The following is a 25,451-nucleotide window of genomic DNA, read 5'->3' as shown; positions in this document are numbered from 1 at the left end:
AAATTTATCCATATAAAATGGCTTTCCATGTGGCATCAGTGCTTGATTCTAAGGATGAAATAAAGCAAACCCCTTCTGTAGATCAAGAAATAAATAGCTGGTTTTGCTGCAACCTTCTACAGGAGGTGGTTCAAAAGTACAACACGCCATCTCCTCTGTCTCATTTATTGCATTTGAGGTGATTCATGACCACGGGCGCATTGCACAGTGAGAGCCTTATTTCATATATGTGACGCTTGCATTTTGAGCTGCGACTGACCTGCAGAATTTCACCAGCTCTCTGCATCAAAAAGGTTGAAACGGTCTCTGCTCGTGAATTATTTATGGGAAGCAGTACCAGTTGAAATAACTGCTCAGTGATGAGCGTTCACATTCTTGGCCCTCCTTTCCACATCCATCAAGATTTCCGGTTCTGAAGGACAGTGCATGTCCACATACAGTACAACAGGTTTAAGCTAGGGATGAACAAAAAACTACAGCTATTCAAATCGACTAGTCTGAGGTTTGTGGTCTTCGGGAAGCCCTATATAATTAGGCTGGCAATCAGACACGTTTCTGGGGGCCGTTTATATAATAGGTGTTCTTGCGGTCAGAAAACAGCTAGAATGTAGGGGTCTTCTGAGCAAACATAAACTGTTTAACTTGACATTTTTATGCAGCGCTTGTGCCAGGGCACTTAAAAAACAGAGAGAGATGCAACAGCCAAAGATGTTTAAAGGGGATGAATTTAAAGATGCAGACTTTTCTCAACTGATTTTTTTGCATGAAAACTGTCTGACAGTTAAAGCACAGCACACTGTTGGCATGCTAATGAAAGCTTTGCTGCTAAAACATCAAAACATCTATTTCGTTTTCAGCAGACTTAAACATTTTTTTTTTTTTTTTTTACTTTTCACATTTTCTTGCCGTGTTTGACAAAAGTGAAAATTTGTGCATCCAATTTGCACCAAATTTCAATGAAGTATAGGGTTCTTTAGTTGATTAGCTGAAAAAGTGTTGACTTGTACTCTATAATGGAAGTTTACTGAAATCAACATGCCTATAAAAAGCTACTCAAGAAAAAAGTAAAACTTCTGAATATTTAAATGCTAATGAACTTTTTTCTAATATATTTTAAGATGTTTTTTTTTTAATGGCATATGTCTGTGACTGTGACAGTGGAGGGGGCCAAAAATTGGCAGGCTGTGATGAAAGCTGAGCTAATGAATATTAATTTGTTTTTGTCTGTTAGGTGAGTAGTGATTTTGCACTGTTGAGTGTTCATACCTTTAAATAAAATACATGTCTGGGACATTCAGACTGTATTAGCTATTCCATAAATTTTTTGGCCAAAATATGGCAAAAAAAAAATATATATAAAATAAAATCGCGATTTTTCAAATTATTTTCAAGACATTTTTTAATAAAACCGGTCTGTGACTGTGACAGTGGAGTGGGACAAAAATGGGTGGGCTGTGATGTAGGCTGAGCTCATGAATATTAATTAGTTCATGCTGACGTTGCTGATCTTCCACATTTTTGCTCTCCTGTGCAGTAGTTCGTGGGATGTTGGTTATTTTTATACGTTCATGAGCACAAGTGAGCAGGTGTCATATTGTACTTGCTGTCTTTGTAGATGTATGCATGCCACCTGCCAGAATATGCAAACTCAAATGTGTGTGGAGATTTTGCACTGCATTTCATCACCTTTTGACAAGTGTGTTCATACTTTTAAGTAAAAAAAAAACATGTCTGGGAGAGTCAGACCATATTAACCTTTTCACCCCACCCCCGCATTTTTGCCATGTTTGACAAAAGTGAAAACTTGTGCATCCAATTTGCATCAAATTTTAATTAAATACAAGTTTCATTAGTTGATAAGTTGAATAAGTGTTAATTCCTACCCAATTAAAATTAAAAGTTTACTGAAATCAAAACATGCCTATCAGTGTTGGGGAAAGTTACTTTTAAAAGTAATGCATTACTATATTGCGTTACTCCCTAAAAAAGTAACTAATTACGTTACTTAGCTACTTTTTATGGAAAGTAATGTGTTACGTTACTTTTGCGTTACTTTTTAAATATGAGCAGAGCTTGATTGTTTTTTAATACAAGAAGTTCTAATTATAGCAAATGTAAAAGCCATTTCACACCAAAAAGTGTAATGAATAAACCTCAGACTGAAGGATTATGGCTTAAGGCTTATTAGTATGGTTGAACTGGATCATCAGGTCAGCAGCAAAGACATTGGTTAATAAAATGGGATTAGATACATTTGTGTTGTTTAACATTTAATTATTGCAGGTTTGCGTCATATTCTGAGTTTGCATTTCACTGTTTTAATTCTTTTTGATGAATACTAAATCTGTTTTTCTGCGAGTGGGATGAATTAATGCACATTCACATTTAGTCTAGGACTACAGTAACAGCATGTTCTGCGCACTGTCAGTCAATAAATGGGAAAAAAGTAACTGGCGTTTTTTTGAACTCAGATATTTTCTTGTAAATTAAAAAGTAATGCGTTACATTACTAGTTACTTAATATTATTACGTAACTTGCGTTACTTGTAATGCGTTACCCCCAACACTGATGCCTATACAATATACATACACTATACAAACTTTTTGTAATTTGCAGTGTCCTCAAGTGCCTTTCTATCAGAGTAATGGGAGATTCTGACTGGTGCAGTACAAGTGTTACACAGTATTCACTGTACAGTATTCTCAGAAAAGTTGCGTCTATAAATTCATCATCTTTAAAGCACCGCAGTCATATGCTCTACTGAGACAGATGTCTGTAGCTATTAGCCATCACATCATGTGGGGATTTTCAAGCATCCCACCGAGAGTGCCACATTTTTAAGATGCATCTCAAGATCCCTGCGTTCTGTTCGGTTGCATTCGGTCTATCCAGGAATGACATTTTATTACATCTCATAAATATTAAATTATTAAAAAATATCACGCTAGGCAAGTGCAGTAAAATATGCTGTTTTATATTCCAGATTTGATCTGGCTCATTGCTCTCATTTGATCTGTTCTAATGAAAGAGTTTAATAGGATTATAATCATGTTTGTCAGGTTTTGACCATGCAGATGAGACCAGAGATTTTCTCTCTGAAAAGTTTCTCTCTGAGCTAATGAGATGAGGTCAGTGTGATGTCTTGTCAGCGAAACTGAGAGGGAAGTTTCCCTCCGGGGCGCTGCTGCGATGTTTTGATTTGTTTCTTACGGTCGCTCCCTCATAAACTGACCATATCTTCGGCCCTGCTTACAAAGACATCAGAAACCCCGAAGGAAAATGCAAGTTGGAGAAAGAAAAAAAAATACTGAAAGCAGCAACCTTTTAAACATCTCCCAGAGAGTTTGCCCCTTACACGAGCTGTAGGCGATTACAGTATTCAAAGGGAACTCGGCTTTAAAGGGTCTTTGAAAAACAATTGTCCATGGTGAAGAAAAACTGTAACACTGAGTACCAGAACAAAACCTGATTTGAAGTGGGTGGTTTGCCTCTGGACAGAGGGAAAATAGACCTTGAAGACCACCCACATCCGCCCTTTGCTTTGCTCCCTGTGTTTGGAGCCCAAACTGACTCAACTATATTTATAAAGCAAAGGAATTGCATTATGAGATTCTACTTTTGAAAACACCAATTATTTTCTTATAATGAGGAAAATGGAGTGTTACACCCAAATTCGTTCACTTCTGATTTTCTCTCTCTGAAAAGATGAGACTTGAAGTCCATCCTTGTTTTATTATTTTGAATTATTTTGTTTCCTGCTTCTAATGAGAGAATGTCTTCCGCTAAAGGTTAGTTCACTCAAAAAGGAAATTTATGTCATTATTTACTCACCTTTACATTTTTCCGAACACCAATGCTGTTGTTTTTTTTTTCCTCTGTGGAACACAAAAGAGGAATTTTTGTAAAATCTTGAAAAATGCTCTTTTCAGAATAATGGCATTCATAGTTCATAGTGACGGCTGTCAGGCTCAAAAGGGGGCAAATAAACATTATAAATAGTCTACAAGACTATTTTTGGAGGCTTCTGAAGCCAAATGATAGCTTTGTGTGAGGAACAGTAAATTTAGATTATTTATTACTGAAAATCTGAGATGACATTCTTCATTATGCATATTCAGTCTGGCATATTGCATGTGAAAGAGGCAATTTTCTGTGAAAAAATATTTGATTTTATTTATTTTCCTCACACAAAGCTTTTATTTGGTTTCAGAAGACTACGCACAAGTCACATTTATTATTGTTTAAAGGTGTCTTTTTTAGCTTCTGGTCACAATTAACTGTTTTAATGGGAAATAGCTGTGCAATAGTGAAGCTGTTTTTGTATCAATATAAAAAAAAATCAAAATTAATTAATTAAAAAGCCATATTTTAAGATATAATAGACAATTTTGACAAATTCATGACTGTGCGGTATAAAATCGCAATAATAAGATCCCAGCTAACAGGGAACATTCTCAGAACTTTGGCTAAGATTCTGACAAGGTTCTCTCAAAGTTATGAATAAACCTCCTTCCAGTAAGATTAATAGAATGTTTGTTTAAAGTTATCTGCTTTAATAATTTTCTAAAAAAATTAGCACAAAAATGTTATTTATTCATTGAACGTTTTTCTGAAACATTTTATTTGGATTTCATGCAATGATTTTTAAAGGTTGCTATTTGTATCAAAACGTTCAGAGCATTTAAAAGTAACATTTCATTATGTTTGCAAAATGAGGAATGTTTCCTTAACGTTTGTATATAAACAAGAAAATACATTCATAAAGCATTTTAAAAAGTGGATGTTTTGAATATTCAAAAAACGTTATAACTGTTTTCAGAACTCACTGGGAATGTTAACAAAATGCTCTTAAAAAAAATTTTTTTTGGGGGGGGGGTGGACGCTACAACGTGATCTCATTATAATTCGTATGTGTTTCACGTAAAATGTGGTTCTATAAAATGTACATTACTTTTTTACAGGCACTAAAACATACAATACTAACGTAGTTTCAGCATCTAAACGTACAAATATTTACGTATTTTCAGCATTTAAACGTACAGAACTGAAATATTGACGATACCTAAAAATGAATCCTCATGAATATTGAAATCAATTAATCAAATTAATGAAATCAAATTAATTTTATTATTATTGTTGTTTTTAATTGTCATATCAGTGACCTTGTTTTCAATTGCATTATTAAATTGTTTACTTGTTTACTTAATATGAAATGATAACATTGTTCTGTGTGATTCCTGCTGCCAGCTTGTTTCCAAGAATAGGCCTACACAATGTTAAACAAGACTTTACTTAAACCCTTAAAGGGGTCATTGGATGCTAAATTCACTTTTACATGAACATAAATGTGTGTTGGCCGTGTGCGGACACATCTACCCTGTAATGATAAAAATCCACCCAGTGGTTTTTATTTAATCCCTAAAAATAATATCCCCTTTTTCAAATCAGGTCATTCTTGTCTGTGTGACGTCACACAGACGAAGGCCGCTCCCACGATAGTTGATTGACACTGCCATCTTACCTTAGACCCGCCCTGAGTGAGCTGTGAACAGTTCAACTGCCATTGTTTCCATGCTGGAGCAGGGACGTGGACAAGAATGTCTCCTAAGCGATTGAGGTGTTCTGTTGTTGGATGTAATAATGAATAGGGATGCACGATATTATCGGACTGATATCGGAATCGGCCGATAATGGCTTTAAGTGTAAATATCGGCATCGGCCTGATATGAAAAATTATGCCGATATGTCTCGCCGATAAGAGGAATACGTTAACTCACATGTGCTCAGGGTGTGCTAGCGATTAGATCATGTCAGCAGTGTGGCTCATTCTTGAAGCAAAGTTTTGTGTGAATGATTAGATTGAGTGTTTTGGATCGCTGCATTTAATCTGTGAAAGCATGTACAGAATGATGCGTTCGGTGTATAAAATTATGTGTTCGTTTTGATTTAAAGGTTAGAAGCTATAGCTTACATGAAAAAAAATCACAAACATTAAATAAATTAAATAATTTTATATATACTGATTTATTCATCAATGTGTAATATTTTAAATTTTTTAAACAAATCATAAGCTCTAAAAAAATTTCATAATTTTTACAACTCTGCTTTAGAGTAGGCCATCAACAAATGTTAAATCTTAAAATAAAATGTTAGGGCTAACAATGCATAGAGCCCTGCACGGGCCTCAAATATAGGCCCTAGCCTGGCCCTAGCCTGAGATGCTCAGGCCCTAGCCCAGCCCATGTCTCACAAGCTTATCAGAATTACAGGCCCGAGCCTGTCTTTTTTTTCCCCTTCTCCCAAAACAGCTCATGTTTCAGTTATTAAAATAGTTCAATTTTGTATGCAATGGCAAAGTGATTATCTTTCGTTTCGTTTTTATTTTTAATTTTTATTAAAGTAATTTAGAAAAATGTTTGGAGCAAAGTTTTTTCTTTCTGAACAACCAAGCGGCCAGTCGTCATTTACTCCCGACATCTGAGCTGCTGAAGACGCAGTGGATTACATTTGTTTGTAATCTTCTCCAATCTGCCTAAATGTTCACGTGAATCATTCGTGATCTAGCTCCACTTACAGCAGAAGTGAGTATAAAGCCCCTTTCACACAGTGCGTTGATTCCGGAAAATTGACGGAAAATTGCTAGAGTGCCTTCTGTGTGAACACAAACACGTCCCGGGACTGAACCCGGGAACGATCCCGGGTTGGGGACCTAGTAACATTGCCGGGTCCAGTCCCGGAACGAGTGCTGTGTGAACAAAAGCCGGATCAATGCTGTAAAGGGTGTGTCGTAGTGATGACGCACTTTATCGTGCAACTGTTTTCCCAGTTGTTTTGAAGGCATATCAACGTTCACACAACGAAAAATGTGTAAACTGGAATGAAGCAACGATCATGGAGCTCCTCTCTATCCGCGCTGAAGATGAAATCTAAGTTTAGTGAAATGGTGCACGGCGCACTATACACGTCACATGAAATGTCACGTGGCTTTACGGGATCTTTACGGGTTGTGTGTGAACGCACGCACAGATTCCGGAAAATCACTGGCAGTGTGAATGAACCAAAATCAGACCAATCCGGTACAAATCACTGGACATATTTTCCATGTATTTTCCGGAATGGCTGTGTGAAAGAGGCATAAGGGGTTTTTATGAATCTTTGCAATCGCCTTTCCTAGTAATGTACTAGTTAGCAAGTTTCACGGCTAAATGCGGCTAAAGTAAAAGTCTCTCAGAGCACAGCTCATCACCCCACTGAAGAGAGGGGCGGGGTCAGCAGAGCTCATTTGCATTTAAAGCAACATGCAACAAAATGATTTTGGCAAGGTAAAAAAGGTGTTGTTTTACACTACCATTGAGAAATTTTAACTAAAGTATGTTATATACTTTTCTTTAACACCTTAAAGAATCATATCAACTTGTGGAATACAGGCATCCGATGACTCCTTTAAAATAAATAACTTTTCTGCAATCGTTTAACCTTTACTTGTCATGTAATGTTCAACTCACGGACATAAATACAGCTGACATACCTCCACTCATTTGACGGTCTATCAGCATCCCTCCACCACCCCTTCTCCACCAATATCACTAAGTTCACACCATACCACGGGGGGATACTCTGGGTTCGGGCCATTACCGAGCTCAGAGCCCTTCCCCAGGACAGCACGCCAACTACGTATTACCATACTCGCCAAATACGCATTACGTAACTCGTGCTAAATATATGTAAGTGTGAACTCGTGAAATAAATGATTGCAATTGCATTTATCTGTCTGTCATGTTTTTCTTATACTGTACAGAAATAGTTATGTTTAGGTTTAGAGGTAGAAGTGGTATTAGCGACTATAATAATATTTTTAATGCTATATTACTAAAATGGTTATTTTCCTGCTTATTTCTGACAATTGCGTTTTATATCCTTTTATACTCGCTATTATAGGTTAAGGTTTGGTGGTAGGTTAAAGGGTCCAAAAATCTAAATCGCTTATTGATAAAATTATAAAAATGCATTGATACGAATATCTTAATGATATAAAAGATACATAAATATAATACTCAGCTATTTGTACGTTTTAAATGTTGAAATACGCCTGAATTGTACATTTTTGCATCAATAAAAACTTGTAAATGTTACGTATTACCTACGCATAAACAATGAGACCAGGCTGAACAGTCACAATGTGAGATATAAATTCACATTGCGAGTTATGAAGTCACAATTATGAAGAGAAGTTTATAATTAATTTTTGATGTAGTCACAAATGCTGAATGGAAAAGCCAAGATGTGCATAAATTCTAAAAATGTTGATTTGAGTTGGATATATTTCTTGATGCACTTCAAAAAGTCACTTGACTTTGCTAAAATAGTTCATGGGATGTGATAACTCAACTAACCAGTACAGCAATCTCATAGCACATCATCTCAAATATTGTTTTAATAATTTTGAAATGCCTGAGCTGTCTGTAACTGCCTCACACGATTGTGATCCCAAACATCAGCCAGTTTTTGCGTTTCATATGCACTCTCTGAGGCACAAGTCATTTTATAATGCAGGTAAAAAGAGAAACAGGCTTTAACGGTTGCAGCATCTTTCATTTATATTATTGATACTTTGATCCAATTTCCCAAGAGGTGATGATTTTATCCTCTTGAACACATGGGACGGTAACAGTGCTTTATTCACTAATGTTTTATGCAATATTCTAAATTCACAACTTTGGATGGAAACAACTGATGTCACAGTGTAACAAAGTAATTTGCAAGAAAAAAAAATGCAATTGCGAGAAATTTTTCCCTTTGTGTTGTATGAAAAAAACTACTTGTTTCAATGCCATGAGGGTGATTATATTACTGAGTTACATTTTGGTTGATCTGTTCCTTTAAAAATTGCACTAGTACTCTGTCTCTCAGTGCTTAGTCTCTGAGTAAATGAATGCACACCCTCAGTCCTTGCAACACACTTAATTGCCTCTTAACTGTTACATTGCGTGTGCTGTCATGCATATGTGTGCAGGCACGCAGCAACCCCTTACTTAGAAATGATAAGTAATGATCCTGAGTGGAGTCTGTATTAGTCTAGTGGCTGCTCTGTTGAGTATTGTCTTGTTATTCTGAAAACCTGTTTACATGCTACGACAGACAATCTGACTGAATTTGTGGTTTTTCCCAATAACACTGCTCACAACAGCCTTGTTAAAGAGTTCATCAAGTGCAGTCAGTCATTTATTTGACAGTTAAGAAGAAAAATGAACCCATTAATAGCAAGGCTCCTAACTTGAAAGGAGTTTTTACCTGTTTTTGTTTTTTTTTGCCGTCACAGTGCTGACAGATTTAGTCAAACTGAGTGTTTTATTACACTGATTATCATGTTATTATTTTATAATTATATGCATCATAAGCCTCAAAGTGAAAGTTTTTTTTTTTGTAAAAATATTTGTCTTTCCGCATATTTTAACACATACACAAATGCTGAAACACTGCAGTATCAAACAACACTCATTACAAAAACATCTGGAGTTATTTCACACTAAATGGTGTTATTTATGTAGCTAGTTATTTCTAAGATTCTAATGCACCACTACAGAATGGTGTTGAATTGTGATTATTTATTATATTATATTATTTGCTTTTGTTTTTGGTTTTGACAGCCTTGGTATATTATAAGTTGTTGTTTATGTAATTTAAAGGTATGAAGGTGAAATATGTTGTTTCTGTGTCACTACTAGTGTCACCTAGCAGAATTACAAAAATTAATAAGCATATATTCAAACAGTCTTTTCAAATGCCCCTTTTACTAATGGTGCTTACAAAATCTTACTATTTTATCTTGGGCTTGACTGTACAGAGCTAACGTGTGGCAAAAAAAGATTAGCTTATAACTATCAAGAAGAAACTCGATTGAAACCCAAACGCTGCACCAAATTCATCCATCTTGTAAAAGCACCACCAGTGTTTACCCTGGTTTCACCGTGTTGTCTGTGTATGTGTATTTTGGCAAGTCTTTGAATTTTAGCTTGCACTTTTGTAACCAAATCTGAATTTCTTTACACATGCTATTCTCTGTGATATGGTACAGTGCAAGGATACATGGTAAAAGCCCTCTTATTTTCTCCTAAAACACTAAAACCACTCCAGCACCTGCATTTTTTCCATAAGTGGATTTGTGGCGACAGATGTGAAAATGTGTTTATGGCTCTTGTCACACATTTTATTTGTGAAATATGCATTAACTAAAGTCACAGCTATAAGATGCACACAATTCATAAAATGTTATAAAATATATGCAAGTTAATATCCATCTTATTTTGCTATTTAAACTATTTCATGCGAACATGCAAGACTTCTGATTCATCAGCTGCTATGGGGATATAACCAGAAGAATAAATAATGCAGTAAATAGTGAAACTACTTGCACAACAAACCAGTGTGTATATGATTAAGATTATAAATTGAAATAATATGATAACAAATACTAAATTGTAACACCAAGCAGCATAATAGTACAGCCAAAATAACTTGAAATGAGCGAGGCTGAAGTTGTGTCCTAATGTTCTCAATGTTCAAAATGGTAAAAAAATGGTTCAAAACTGAAATGAGTTACAGTTTGAGCTATTTTAATGTTAATAATGAATAATTGTTTTGGTTACACCTTTTTACATGTCATTGTTACACGTTACATGTACTTAGTAATAACAGTAAATTATGCATAATTCCATGCAACTAACCCTAAACTGATCCTCAATCCTAACCCTAATCATATAGTAAATATATACCATTAATAAATACTACTCAGTACTTAAATGGATAATTACATTGTAACAAAGACAAAGTGTAACCTGTTTTTCAAATATAATATTAAAAGGCTGTAATTACACATTTTGTCTGAGGAAATCATACAAATTTGAGTATCAGTATTTATATCAATAGCAGTAATGTTGATATTGAGAGCACTTGATATATATAGAGTGAGGGAAAGACATTTGGAAAGGTGGATAGAGTCAGAGAGAGTTAGGGGTGGGCTTGAATTCTTCTCATTCTCGTCTGTGAGCAGGTCTGATAAACGTGTTGTAACACAGATGAATGCCTTTGTTTTGCAGCGCAGTATAAAATGCTCTTTGCATAGCAGATGTTATTAATATGCCTGTGTGGGAAGTGATTTGGCAGCGTGCTTTGTGCGCGCTCATTGTTGGTTACATGCAGTTGGTCACATGTTCTTGCAGTGCACATGGTACAGTATGACTACACCAGCACCCTAGCACCTCTTTCAGCTTGTCAAACTGGCCTGCACCTGCTTGTAACATCCCACCTCTTAAACTGCATGTCTAGAGCTGCCTGCTTCTGTGTTTCCAGTGTGAAACATTCACAGTACCACAGGCAGAACTAAAAATCCATGCACTTTCCGTGCACTGGTACAAATGTTCATTCTCTAATTGTATTATTTTAGCCCACCGATAATTGAATGTCTCAGAGGGATGCATTTACACTGTTCACTGATGTATTGGAGAGAGAAAAGTAATAATGGTTAGGAATGCACTAATATGAAAATTCTGGCCCAAGCTGAATATTCATCACAAAAAGCCTGGTATTAAAATTAGATTTTAATGCTACACATGAATTTAAATGGCACAGCACTATAATGTACAATTAAAAAATGGTTTAAAAGTAAGAAATTATTAGTGCTTTTAAAGATTCTATATGTAAACATAGAAGAAATCAACATATGTATATGTGTACATATATATATATATATATATATACACACACACACACACACACATACAGTATATATACATAATGTGTGTATATATATATATATATATATATATATATATATACATACACACACACAGTATATATACATAATGTATGCATATATATATATATATATGTATGTATGTATATATATATATACACACACACAGACACATACATACAGTATATTTTTCGAAAGTAAGTTGCACTATTCAGCTGTGACTGTGAATATTATTGTTTCATGATGACTTCATCAGGAAACTAATTCAAACATCAGCTTTAAAGCAATGCTCTAAAAATATATTTATGGCTAGCTAAACAAAAACAAAAGTTGAATTAATTACTGTGGAGTGAAAATCTCAAAACACACACTGTTTAATGTAATTCATATAATTTATTATATTTAGGTGTGGAGAGTGATTTTTGTTGTTGATTTATGTGAGCACATTAGTTGTGTGAAGCCAAATTATTGTTGGCACCTCATTCATCAGACACGTCTCTTTATGCAGGTGGCCTTTTGTAGAAGTCCATCCTGTTTCAGCCCACCTGACTGTGTTTGATAATGTTCCTCACAGAGAGCATGTGATTAGAGCCGCCGGGGCTTAACAACCTGCTAGAACAAGACAAGTCATCAGCGTGGAAATCTGATTGACACCACAGAGGAGTCACAGGAGCTCGGATGAATTATGAACCGCTCGTTCGGTGTGGCGTAATTTCATCCTGTAGCAATTATCCACAGTCTGCAGTATCTATAAATCCTGTTTATTTAGTCATTTTCCTAGTGTCCCTATTTTATGTCTCACACACTTTTGGCTTCCTCTTGGCCTCTTTCAATGCTCGTGTTTGGCGGCCCACCTCCTTCAGGAAGGGCTGGGCTCTGTTCACGTGAGAGCAAGTATGTGTCTGGTGGGTGGTGGACTGTATGACCAAAATCTTATGACTTCATGAGTAATTTTTGAGCCACCTTATATAAAGTGTCTTGAAATAAAGATGCTAACAGAAAATGGCTGTAATTTCACCAGTACATATATTATTATTATTATTATTATTATTATTATATACCAGTACATTATATTATATATATTTCTTTCTGGAAATTCAACACATTTTGAATTGGAGGAGGGCTGGAGAAGGGGTGGGATGAATATCACACCGACAAACCTTCCACATCCTGCTAATAACAGACAATAACAACAAGCATTATTAATACATAATTGACATTGGCCAGTTGAGTTATTAGAAAGTAATACATACCTGAGGGGGTGATGTGGTCACAATGTGAAGTGGAGAAAAAAAAAATCTATAATGGTGTCCTTAAAAATATTAAGCATCAAGAACTGTTTTCAACACTGAACATAAAAAGAACCATTAGTACTAATTACAAAAAGCATAAATGATAACTCATAATAACTGAGCACCATATCAGCATAGTAGAAAGATTTCTGAAGGATAATGTGACACTGAAGCCTGGAGTAATAATGCTGAAAATTCAACTTTACCATCACAGGAATACATTTTAAGTATATTGAAATGGAAAACAGTTTTTTGAAATTGTACTAAAATTTCACATTTTTACTCTACGTATTTCTGGTGCAGCTTTGGTAAGCAGAAGAGACTTCAAAAACATTTTGACTGGTAGTGTAAATTAATTTTAGCATCCAGAATAAATAACAATAGTGAACACGGTAATTTAATGCCAGTTAATGTTAATGTAATGAATGCTGCGGCAATAAAAGCAAATAACGATCATACAACTTGACCTACAGCCTGTCCCACATTTCTTCCACCAGTAAAAGATCCAGTTTCAATCAGAAATACATCACATTATGAAGTAAAATGGCTCGTAAAAGCCATTTAACATAGATTTTATCCTGAAGAATTCATCGCTGTCATGCAGCATATTGGCTGCGGTAGAGCTCCTGACCTTTTCATGTATACTTGCTGTGATGCGCTCAGCACACACTGATGTGGGGTCATTCTCAGACTGCTTATGAAATTCTGCCATTTCTCATAGCTGTGTTTAATGTCTGTGAAAGGACTTCCATTACTTGAAGCCTTATGTCTCTTTTGTTGAGTTGAAAGGCTCTGATAGCTAGCCTACATGCTTGCGGACTGAATTCCTCTATCAACAAAGAGCCTTTGGGACAACATGCTGAGCAGACCGAGCCACTAGATGTTGCCTAGGTTACGAAGTCTACAAAAGCCACCCCTGACCGTACCAGCGTGGTTTCTTATCTCTCCTGAGGGAGGATACTAATTAATAGCCAATGATGGGGTTTTAGGACACGTGTGCTTATGATCGTGTCGTAATTAAAATAATGTGTGCTGCATTCATTTTGTAACTTTAGAAAAATTTTCTGGGCAGCATGATTTCATTTCATTTCATGCAGCAATATCATATATTTGTACATCTATTGTTTACCTGACTATTTTACCATGCAAGTTTATTATGGTTTCTTAAAAACTAAATATAGGATTGGCCGATGTCACCACAAAAACACTATGACTGCCTTATGACATGAAATGCACAAAAATTTTGCATTTTGTGCTCTTAAAGGGAGTTTTCACCCAAAAATTAAAATTATGTCATTAATTACTTACCCTCAAGTCATTCCAAACCAGTAAGACCTGCTCATCTTTGGAACACAAATTAAAATACTTTGGATGAAATCTGAGAGCTTTCTGAGCCTGCATAGACAGCAACACAACTGACACATTCAAGGCCCAGAAAGGTAGTAAGGACATCATTAAAATAGTCCATGTGACTTCAGTGGTTCAGCATTAACTTTACAAAGCTACGAGAATACTTTAAGGGTGCAAAGAAAACAAAAAATAACGACTTTATTCAGCAATTCTTCGCTTTCGTGTCACTTTCCACCGTGCGTTCACAAGAGTACCACAACATATGTGTGAATATAATTTTTTTATTTCTTTGCGTGAAAAAAAGTATTCTCGGTAGCTTCATAAAATTATGGTTGAACCACTGAAGTCACATGGAATATTTTAATGATGTCCTTACTACCTTTCTGGGCCTTGAACGTGTTGCTGTCTATGCAGGGTCAGAAAGCTCTTGGATTTCATCCAAAATATCTTCATTTGTGTTCCGAATATGAACAAAGGTCTTGTGGGTTTGGAACGACATGAGGGTGAGAAATTGATGACAGAATTTTCATTTTTGGGTGAACTATCCCTTTAAGAGCCTCCAGAAAGAATCAGGCATTGGTGACACATATACTGCGATGCAATAAAATATTAGTAACATACATGTTGCATGCAAAAACAACAAGTCAGCTCAAGTCAACATCTTAATAAAGCACTTTTTAGAACAGAGAGCAGCTTCACAGTATTCTACAGGGAAGTAAATAATCATCAAATATGAAGCAAATCTAAATTTAGCTCTAACAAGACAATAGTGTCCTTATTCAGATCAAGTCAGTTCAGTGTTGATTTAGTTCAGTTCATAACTGTGTAAAGGTCATCAATAATGAAACTGTAAAGTATACATTTTTATTCAGTGTAATTAGAAAACGTGTTCATTTTGAGTTGATGTCAATGGAGAAATATATTATTAGCAGCAAGGTCTAACTAGTACATGCTAATCAGTCAAAGTTTAGGGGTTACCGAGACAAGTAGTATTTAGCCGGTCATTTGTTCTCAACATGCAGTGACCCTGTCTGTATAAAACATATTTTACACATAAGACTACTGATTTGACTGGAGTACATACACATACAAATATGTTCGTTTTATAACCCAACGGTTAAAAAAAGAAAATCACATGAGCCAATATTTTATTCACAATAGAACATAGATAACATAACAAATGTTTAAACTGAGAAATTTTGCAATTTCATTTGCAAAATGAGCTCATTTCTAGTTTGATGCCTGCTACAGGTCTCAAAATAGTTGGGACGGGGGCTTGTTTACCATGGTGTAGCATCTCCTCTTCTTTTCAAAACAGTTTGACGACGTCTGGGCATCGAGGTTATGAGTTTCTGGAGTTTTGGTGTTGGAATTTGGTCCCATTTTTGCCTGATATAGGTTTCTAGCTGCTGAAGGGTTCGTGGTCGTCTTTGGCGTATTTTCCGTTTAATGATGCGCCAAATGTTCTCTATAGGAGAAAGATCTGGACTGCAGGCAGGCCAATTCAGCACCCGGACTCTACTACTACGAAGCCATGCTGTTGTAATAGCTGCAGTATATGGTTTTGCATTGTCCTGCTGAAATACACATCATCTGGAGGGGAGCATATGTTGCTCTAAAACTTTTATATACCTTTCAGCATTCATAGTGCCTTCCAAAACATGCAAGCTGCCCATACTGTATGCACTTATGCACCCCATACCATCAGAGATGATGGCCTTTGAACTGAACATTGATGACATGCTAGAAGGTTTCTTGAAGTATTCCTGGGCCTATTTAGTAATGTCAATAACAGAATCATGCCAATGAGTGATGCAGTGTATTCTGAGGGCCCGAAGACCATAGGCATCCAACAAAAGTCTTCGGCCTTGTCCCTTACGCACAGAGATATCTCCAGTTTCTCTGAATCTTTTGATGATGTTATGCACTGCAGATGATGAGATTTGCAAAGTCTTTGCAATTTGAATTTGAGGAACGTTGTTTTTAAAGTATTCCACAATCTTTTCACGCACTCTTTCACAGATTGAAGAGGCTCTGCCCATCTTTACTTCTGAGAAACTCTGCTTCTTCATCATGTTACAGACCTGATGTCAATTAACTTAATTACTTGCTAGATGTTCTCCCAGCTGAATCTTTTCAAACTCTTTTGCTTTTTCAGCCCTTTGTTGCCCCTGTGCCAACTTTTTTGAGACCTGTAGTAGGCATCAAATTGAATTATAAAATTGAATTATAAAAAATATTGGCTCATGTGATCTGAAAGTCTTTTAGTTATTTTTAGTCATTTTATTCAAAATTCAAAATGTAAAAAACATCCATTTCCGGAATTCAGGTTGATCATTTATATATTGTCATTTTACTAAACAGGTTAAATTTGTGTGAGACTGCAATCCCATAAACACAGCAGTGAGAGTAAACAAATTCTGCTTTTGATCTACTGACAATATGCAAATTAAAGAACACAAACATAGCTGGATCATCGCAAATAAAGAACTGTAAACCTTAGTAAATCACCTTGCTTGAATCATTTAAATATTCTCATAAATTTTGCGTCTAAAAAGGGAAACTCGTACAAATGCATATGCAATAACTGTCTATGACTTTTTATCACTAATGTTTCACAGCGTGTATTAAGTAAATCCTGACAGTAATTTTTAATGCCAAAAGAGGGTTTGCACAGACCCAAGCTGTTTGTAAATGTGTGTAATTTTGTGCACATGACATAATTAAATTTGTATTATCTGACGAGTTGTATCTTGCATTAAAGCAAGTGAAATCTGTTTCATGTATTAAAGCTGACTGATGAAAATGCTTTTTTTGTTCACTCTTGGTGTGCAAAGTCCATGTCAATTTAAGAATGGCCTCTTTAGTGAATGCTTTTAAAAGCAGTGCTTGTTCCATCTTGTACACCAAACACTGCCAAAATAAATTTACAATGCAGGTGAAAAGCATTTTAACAAGACATTGTGTCAATGCTGCTTCCGGTTTCATGACACGTAGCACATTTCTCTGAACAAGGCCAGTCATCTATTATTTTGTTTGTCAAAGCAATTACTCTGCTGTGAGAATAATGCATAAATAGCCATAAAATCATACATTTGCCAAATGACAGTTACACGTTTTATTAGCCAGCACATTATAGCTGCACACAGTTGGGGAGATCAGATAAATTAGCTATTTGTCACCTGTATGAGCAATATACTGTATTGATATACACACCACTTCTTTATTATTCCTTAATGGATTTCCCAATCTAATTTGTTGACACACACATCATGTCTTACAAAGCAGTTAGTTAAAGCTGTAGTGTTGTGGAAATGATATTTGAGTGCTAGGATATAATTGTCTAATTCAGGGTTCCCAATAGGCCCCCAAGAAAACTACAAATCAGTTTTCATTTTCTGCATTTGCCTGAAAAGGTCTTCCAGTGGGGTTATTATATAGCTAACTAAAAATTAAACAAACAAACAAATACATACATAAATAAATGTTTAGTAAAAGTAGGTGTTTAGGACAATACAGTTATCCCACGGTTCAATACATACAAGTGTTTTTTGTTTTGTTTTGTTTTTTGCAAAAAATTAATAACAAAAACTCAAAACAACAAAAATATGTGGATTATTATATGTCTACTTAAAATTTCTTTTGACAGTGGTATTATTTTTCAGATTTTAACCCAAAATAGGATGGATTGGCCATTATTAAGTGCTATAAACACATGTAATGTGTGTTTCATTCATACTTGTAGCCAGAGGACAATAAACACGTGCCTGCGACAATATATGGTTTATCTGTGCTCTTCAAGCCATCTCAGGAATTTCCATAATGATTAAATATATTTCAGCCATTGCTAATGAACACAGCCTTTATTACAGTACAGAATATATTTTCTGCCTCATTCTGTGACAAGAAGCCACATCAGATCACAAAAGGATTACCTACAAAAATGAGCCTTTTTCAAGTAAAAAAAAAAAAAGTAACGTTTTTATTAATTTTGTTGTTTGTGTGTTTTTTATTAGTTACTGATCCATGCATTAATAACTACATCTCCACTGATAATAATATGTACTGTATGCATGGTTTTAAAACCACTTGTATTTGTTGAAAACACCCCCTGCCTAGCAACCCCAGGTCATTTGATTTTGAGATCCATTTTACAATGTCTTAAGAGAGTTTTATCAAAAGGCCTTAATATAGAAACCTGGAAAGGGGAAGTACAGAGAGCGTTCACACATAAAACAGAATTAATTTTCTACTAGCAAGTAGAAATGCAGTATATTGATATTTCATCTCAGCAGTCAGATGTTGCGTGTTTGTGCACAGGGTCCAATAAATCACATTCCTGTGCCAGGGCTTAAAGCCCGCTGCAGTCTAGAGCCGTGTTAGCAGCACGGCTCCAATGTTTATTCAGAGCTGCAGTTTGGGTGGGTGTCTGTGCTCTCTGTAACCAGTCTCCAACAGAGCCGTATTTGATTCCGTCAGTGATCCAGACTGACTCCCTCAGTATCAGTTTTCTGACTGGGGACTCTGTAGTCATGTTTTCACACAGGTCCAGGTTGCAGTACTCTGGCTCACAACAATGTGACTTCCTCATTCTGTGTATTCGGTTCGCATAGCCTGAAATATTGGAGATATCAAGTGCGCAGCTATAATAATGGCTGTTTTAAAAGAATAGTCCCCCCAGAAATTAAAATTTGCTGAAAATTTAGTTTGGGCCATTCACGATGTAGATGGGTTTGTTTTTTTCATCAGAACAGATTTGGAGAGATTTAGCATTACATCACGTCACCAATGGATCCTCAGCAGTGAATGGGTGCCGTCAGTCCAAACAGCTGGTAAAAACTTCACAATAATTTACAAGTAATCTACATGACTGAAGTCCATCAGTTAACGTCTTGTGCAGCAAAAATATCTATGTCTGTATTTAACAAATCCATCATAAGATGCTTTTAACTTCAAATCATTGCTTCTGGCTAAAATACAAGTCCTCTATACATAATATTGCTTTCTCCAGTGAAAAAGTTGTATCTACAAATTAAACACTGTTTAAAGGCAAAAACAACCCAAAACAGTTCTAAAAAATATTTCAGCGGTCAACAAAGGATGGACTTTTTCACTGCAGAGGAAGTGTTATTGTGGATTGTGGACTAAGGTTAAAAAAGGTTCAAATGTCTTAATAATGGATTTGTTTCTTACAAATGTAATTTTTCATTTCAGAAGACAATAATTGATAGATTGGAGATGTGTGGATTACTTTTGGATTATTGTGATATTTTTATGAACTGTTTGGACTCTTTATTCTGACGGCACCCATTCACTGCAGAGGATCCACTGGTGAGCAAGTGATGTAATGATACATTTCTCCAAATCTGTTCCAATGAAGAACACAACTCATCTACATCAGTGTGAGGTTGGCTTTTTTGGTGCAGAATACCAAGGGAAAATCATATATTATTGCCTTTTTCAGTTCTCAGGAGATTTAATAGAGCATCGGCTGTTTTTAGATGCTTTTCCTTGAATACCTTAGAGAAAAATACAAAAAAACAGAAACACCACATTAGATAGTTCAATACAATATGAGTATTGAGCATATGGGGCTATAAATTAGATGTGGATGGAATTTAATGAGAAATTTTCTTTTGCATGTCTTTTTCTCAGTCATTTGTCAATGACTTTGTTCCCTCTTGAATAGAAGTGATTTGCTCAACCTGAAACCATTTTCACACCGCAAGTATGAGAATGACCGTCGATCAATCAATCAGTAGAAGCATCAATAGAAAGAAATCTTGGTAACACTTTACAATAAGGTTCCATTTGTTAACTATGGCATGCACTAGCCATGAAAAAATATTTTGAGCACAGGATTTTACTGCTAATGTCTTATGTTGGAAGCAACTTGAGCTGAAATGTTCTTTAATATGTGTTAGTGCAGCTCTGCTTTTTATTTTATAGCTACAAACTGCTGCATGTTTGTGCATAGCTGACGCTGCTAGATGTGGAAAGGTCACAAGCGACAGTCAAGCACAAAGGTCAATCAAAGTGACATTGAAACACAAAAAAACTGAGGCTCATGCACAATGGGAGTGTGTTACGGAGCTGACGAGACATGAGACGTGCAGACCCATTTGCAAGGCTTTTATTTAGAGACGTGGTCATAAACACAGGCAGGGTCGAACAACATCAAACAAGTATGGCATAGGCAAGACACAAAGTAATCCTAGGGCAAGCTTAGTGCAATCAGCTGTGTATGTGCAATCAGTGCAATGGATGATGGGAAATGCAGTCCAGTGTAATGTGAGGTGTGAGAGGCAATATGGCAGTCGGACAAAAGACCACGAACCGGATTCGTGACAAGTGTTATGTAAGGATATTATTTGCATGGAACATTATTTTCCCTCAGTATAATATTCTCCTTTTTGCAAATCATTTCCAAATCACCATATTTTCTCTAGGGTTACTACTTCATTAGATTGTCACAAATATTACCTACTAGAGGTGTCAGTGAAGTTTCAGGAAAAAAAGACAGATGCTTTTAGATTTTTTATTTTATTTTATTAGAATGGGGAGATTATCAAATTTACAAGATCTCAGTTGTCACCACACTAAATTTATTTTTAAAGAGTTTTTAAAAAACATCACAACTTTGCCTTGAAATGACCACTGTGTCATTCCCTAGTTGCATATATAGGTTTATAGAGTTTATAGAGTTTAAAGGGCAAAAAGTTACACAAGAAACAAGCTGTGTTGAATTTCAAAAATGATCTATTTCATCGTCAAATAGAAACTAGAGAAATGGAGAATGATAGAAAGAGAGAGGTGTGAAAGTTATGCCCTTGAAGCCACAAACCAGCCATCAGTATCATGGGGGAGAGAACGAGAAAGAAACATGCACACACACACACACACACGCACGCACACACACACACACACACACACACACACACACACACACACACACACACACACACATAAAACAGCTTATGTGATTTGTTATTTTGCTGGTTTGGGCCAACCTCAATCTCCTGTTTGAAAAGGAATGAACAAAACTTCCCCAGCATTTGTGCCTACATAAACAGAGTAATGGGCAAAAATGCATGTGTGTGTCGATTGGATTTTGCTTTAAATGTGCTTTTAAGGAACACTTTTAGTTTGACATTTTTAGAAAGTGTGTTTAAAAAGTTTAATGTTTTTAAGTAAACTTAAGCGGTCTTTTATTTCATTATTATTATATTATAAGCAAGTACAATTTTGTAAAATTATACTTTTAAGATTTGAATATTTGAATACAATTAAGCACAGTTCTTTTTCACAAGAGTTTGCCTAATAAAAGAAAACCAGTGAAGGTATTTAATCATGAGCTGTCATGTTATTAAGCACAATCGGTGAATGTAAACACGCTCAGTGTCATTTTCCTTCTGTAGCCTCTGTTCTCTGACACGTTTCATTATCAGGGGAATGCCAACCATCTCTTTCTTTGACCCTCACAGAGTCCCCGCTGAAAGGAGATGACAATCAGCTAGATCGATCTTTTTCCGACTCGTCCTTGTTCAACCACTGGGGCCAGGATCTGGGGCCAGAGAGCCGCAGAGTGGCCCTCAAGATGTTTCAGTATTACGGCTACAACGGTTACCTCAGTGACCGCCTCTCTATGGACAGACCCATCCCAGACTACAGACCTGAAGGGTGAGTGTCTGACTGTCTGTCCTTTACTCACTGTCACAGCGAATGCCTGCGTGAACTAATGTGATTGCTGTGCACAATCAATGTTTGCAGTCAGCAGATGCCCTGTGTTCATTTCTCACTGAAATATGATGGTAATATAATAGTATTTTGATATATACCCATGGTGTTTTCTCGGAGGAGGCACAGAGCAGTGTGTTCTCAAAAACAAATTCGGATGAGAAGATCATTGCCTTCTTTTTGTTTCCTCAGGTCCACCAATATGCACTGATATCATTATATATACTATATAACGATTACCATATTCCTGTAGCATGGCATTTACAATGTATCCCAAGTATACTACTTTTATTTTTTATTTTTTGCATGTTGAAAGATGAATACATTGTCAAGAATACGTTTATTTGATGAAAAATACAGCAAAAAGTATAAAACATTGTGAAATAATATTACAATTTTACTTTTCTCTATTTACAATGCAGCTTATTGATGATTTGCTGCTAAAGAAACATTTCCTATTATTATTATCAATGTTGAAAACGGTTTTGGCTGCTTAATATTGTGTGGAAACCACAATGCACTACTGTTCAAAGGTTGGGATAAGTAAGATTTAAAAAAGAAAAAAAAAAAAAGAAATGAATACTTTTTTCAGCAAGGATGCATTGCATTGATCAAAAGTGACATTAAATTAATAAGCATCAAATCAGCATATCGGAATGATTTTTGAAGGATCATGTGACACTGAAGACTAAAATTCAGCATTATCATCACCAAAATAAATTACATTATTAAATATATTACATTAGAAAACTGATTTTAAATGGTAAAAAAAAGTCACAATATTACAGTTTTTTCTGTATTTTTGATCAAATAAATAGTAGCTTATAACAAGTATAACAAACATATATCAAAAACATAAAAAAAACTTAATTATTCCAAATTTTTGACCAGTAGCGTATACAAATTCTGCTGAAAATTAGTGTAATGTAAAGCCTGACACTGTTTTTTTTACAGTCTGTTATGGTTTGAAAGCATGGTAACATACGGTTTACACCAACGACTCTGTTTTGACAGGCTTTGAAAGAGGTGTGCGTGGAAAAACATAATTACTCCATAGCCTTTAATTACTGGATGTGTCTTGCTGGAAGCAACATAAAGAACTCCTTCACATCTGATCACATCTGTTCTTTTTTCTCCGTGAAGCCAAATTGCTATTGAGTACCTGCGTCTGAAAACCTTCTAAACCCATTTGCTATAATCTCCAGTCTGCCAAGAACATCAAAACATTACCTATTATTGTAAAGACCACCATATTTACCAAAAAAGGTCCTGTTTGTCTAATTGCGTTTTGTCTTTTGTTAGTATTTCCGGCGATTTCCATGTAAAGGAAAGAGAATAGGCCAGAAGCTGAAGATGAAGTCATGTATGTAGTCATAATTAAATGGTCAGCAAAGAAGTTGCCTAAACTTCTGAAAATGCTTATTGTAAACCTCAGGAGGTCAAACTAAATATTATATGAGCTTTTTTATTTACTATAAATTTTGCATTAGGTGTGCAGTTTTGCAACTCTGTTACTAAAACAGTTTGGTTGCTAAAACTGTCTAGATACATCTTAAACCCTGATTTGTGTGATTATTATTTTGACAATAATTATTAAATAATAATTCTTTTAATTGTTGGATACAGTCAAGAAAGTCAAGACCTTTAACAATGTATGCTGATGTGTTTAAAACTAGCTGTTTTGCATGCTTGGTTAATTTTAGTAATACTTTAACAAAATCTTACATGGGATTTGTGTTTTAGAAATTAAAAGGACATTAATTTGTACCCAGATTTTGTAAATGCCTTGACACATTAACATTTGTGCTGCTTTATTTCATCTGTTCCTGCAGGTGCAAAAACTTGTCTTACCCGTCGAACCTACCGCAGGTTAGTATAGTCTTCATCTTTGTGAACGAGGCGCTCTCAGTCATTCTGCGCTCCATCCATTCGGCCATGAACAGAACCCCGCGCCACCTGCTCAAAGAGATCATATTGGTAGATGACAACAGCAATAACGGTAGGTTTACACACAGCACTAACGCTTAGCATGTTTGTCGATTGTGTAATGTTTGTCTCACAAGCTCTAAGTAGCGAGTGCCATTAATGTGAAGCATTGGCCTAACTATTTCCTGTGAGACGGGGACAAAGCAGCGGCAACCTCATGCATTTCTTTTTAGTGCTCTCTTGTACTGGTCTAGATAGTTCTCAGTGTGAGGCTTACAGTCTTAATAATTACCGCTGTTTGGTTCCTCAACACTCTGTCTTCAATCTAACCCTTCCGTCTGCTCAATTAGCCGCTTTGCTCATTGGATTAAAGTGACTACTAGTGATAGAATGCTAATCAGCTGCACACTGAGAAATACATCATGCACCTCACGTTCTGGACTATTGTTGCATGTAGTGGGGTTTGTCTGCTGGCCTTTTTGTTCATTACTACTTTAATTTCCACCAATTTGATGCTGCATTAAGAGCGTTAATTGACAGGCTGATGAATATATTTCCCGTTATATTTAACATTAATAAAAAATAAATAAAAAAAAAGGTCAGGCTGGTAAATTATCCTGCATTTTGGCTATTTTGTGATTATTGCATTCATTATCAAATTGTCAACATTGCAAGAAAACACATTTTTTTGTGGTTGACTTTTTTCTGAATTATTCTGTGTTAATATTGTGTGAAACAAGTGTTAATGTACGTAACTTCCCAATTTATTAATGCATTTATTATTATATTACATTTAATATTTTTAATATTACATTTTAATATTATTTATTATTATATTGACCTTATCCTCCAGAAAATTCTGCCATATTTTACTCAAGTTCGTCCAAATTGTTCCTTTTTTTTCTTCTTTTTTTTTTTAGGGACATACTGCCAAATATGGTGACCTATACTCAGAATTCGTGCTCTGCATTTAACCTATCCAACATGCACACACACAGCAGTGAACACACACACACACCGTGAACACACACCTGGAGCAGTGGGCAGCCATTTATGCTGCAGCGCCCAGGGAGCAGTTGGGGGTTCGGTGCCTTGCTCAAGGGCACCTCAGTCGTGGTATTGAGGGTGGAGAGAGCGCTGGACATTCACTCCCCCCACCTAAAATCCCTGCTGGTCCGAGACTCGAACCCGCAACCTTTGTATTACGAGTCCGACTCGCTAACCATTAGGTCACGACTTCCTCTTAAATAGCTTACAGCACCTGGTATTCCCAGGCGGTCTCCCATCCAAGTACTAACCAAGCCCGACCCTGCTTAGCTTCCGAGATCAGACGAGATCGGGCGCACCCAGGGTGGTATGGCCGCAATGTATACTGCATACCGCAATGTTCCAC

General features: G+C 35.9%; 1 protein-coding gene across 1 annotated transcript in view; it reads left to right on the top strand.

Moving 5' to 3' along the window:
* LOC306878242 (polypeptide N-acetylgalactosaminyltransferase 18-like) overlaps positions 1-25,451 on the top strand; it is a 107,630-nt gene that overhangs the window by 25,155 nt on the left and 57,024 nt on the right. The window contains exons 2-3 of the mRNA XM_079430462.1: positions 21,880-22,075; positions 23,965-24,131. Coding sequence (XP_079286588.1) covers positions 21,880-22,075; positions 23,965-24,131 — 363 coding nt within the window. The remainder of the gene's footprint in view (positions 1-21,879; positions 22,076-23,964; positions 24,132-25,451) is intronic.

Source organism: Barbus barbus, assembly GCF_936440315.1.
Source record: "Barbus barbus genome assembly, chromosome: 2".
In the NCBI taxonomy this organism is placed as follows: Eukaryota; Metazoa; Chordata; class Actinopteri; order Cypriniformes; family Cyprinidae; genus Barbus; species Barbus barbus.
Note: the sequence above shows the minus strand (reverse complement) of the source record. Positions and strands in the feature narration are given on the sequence as shown.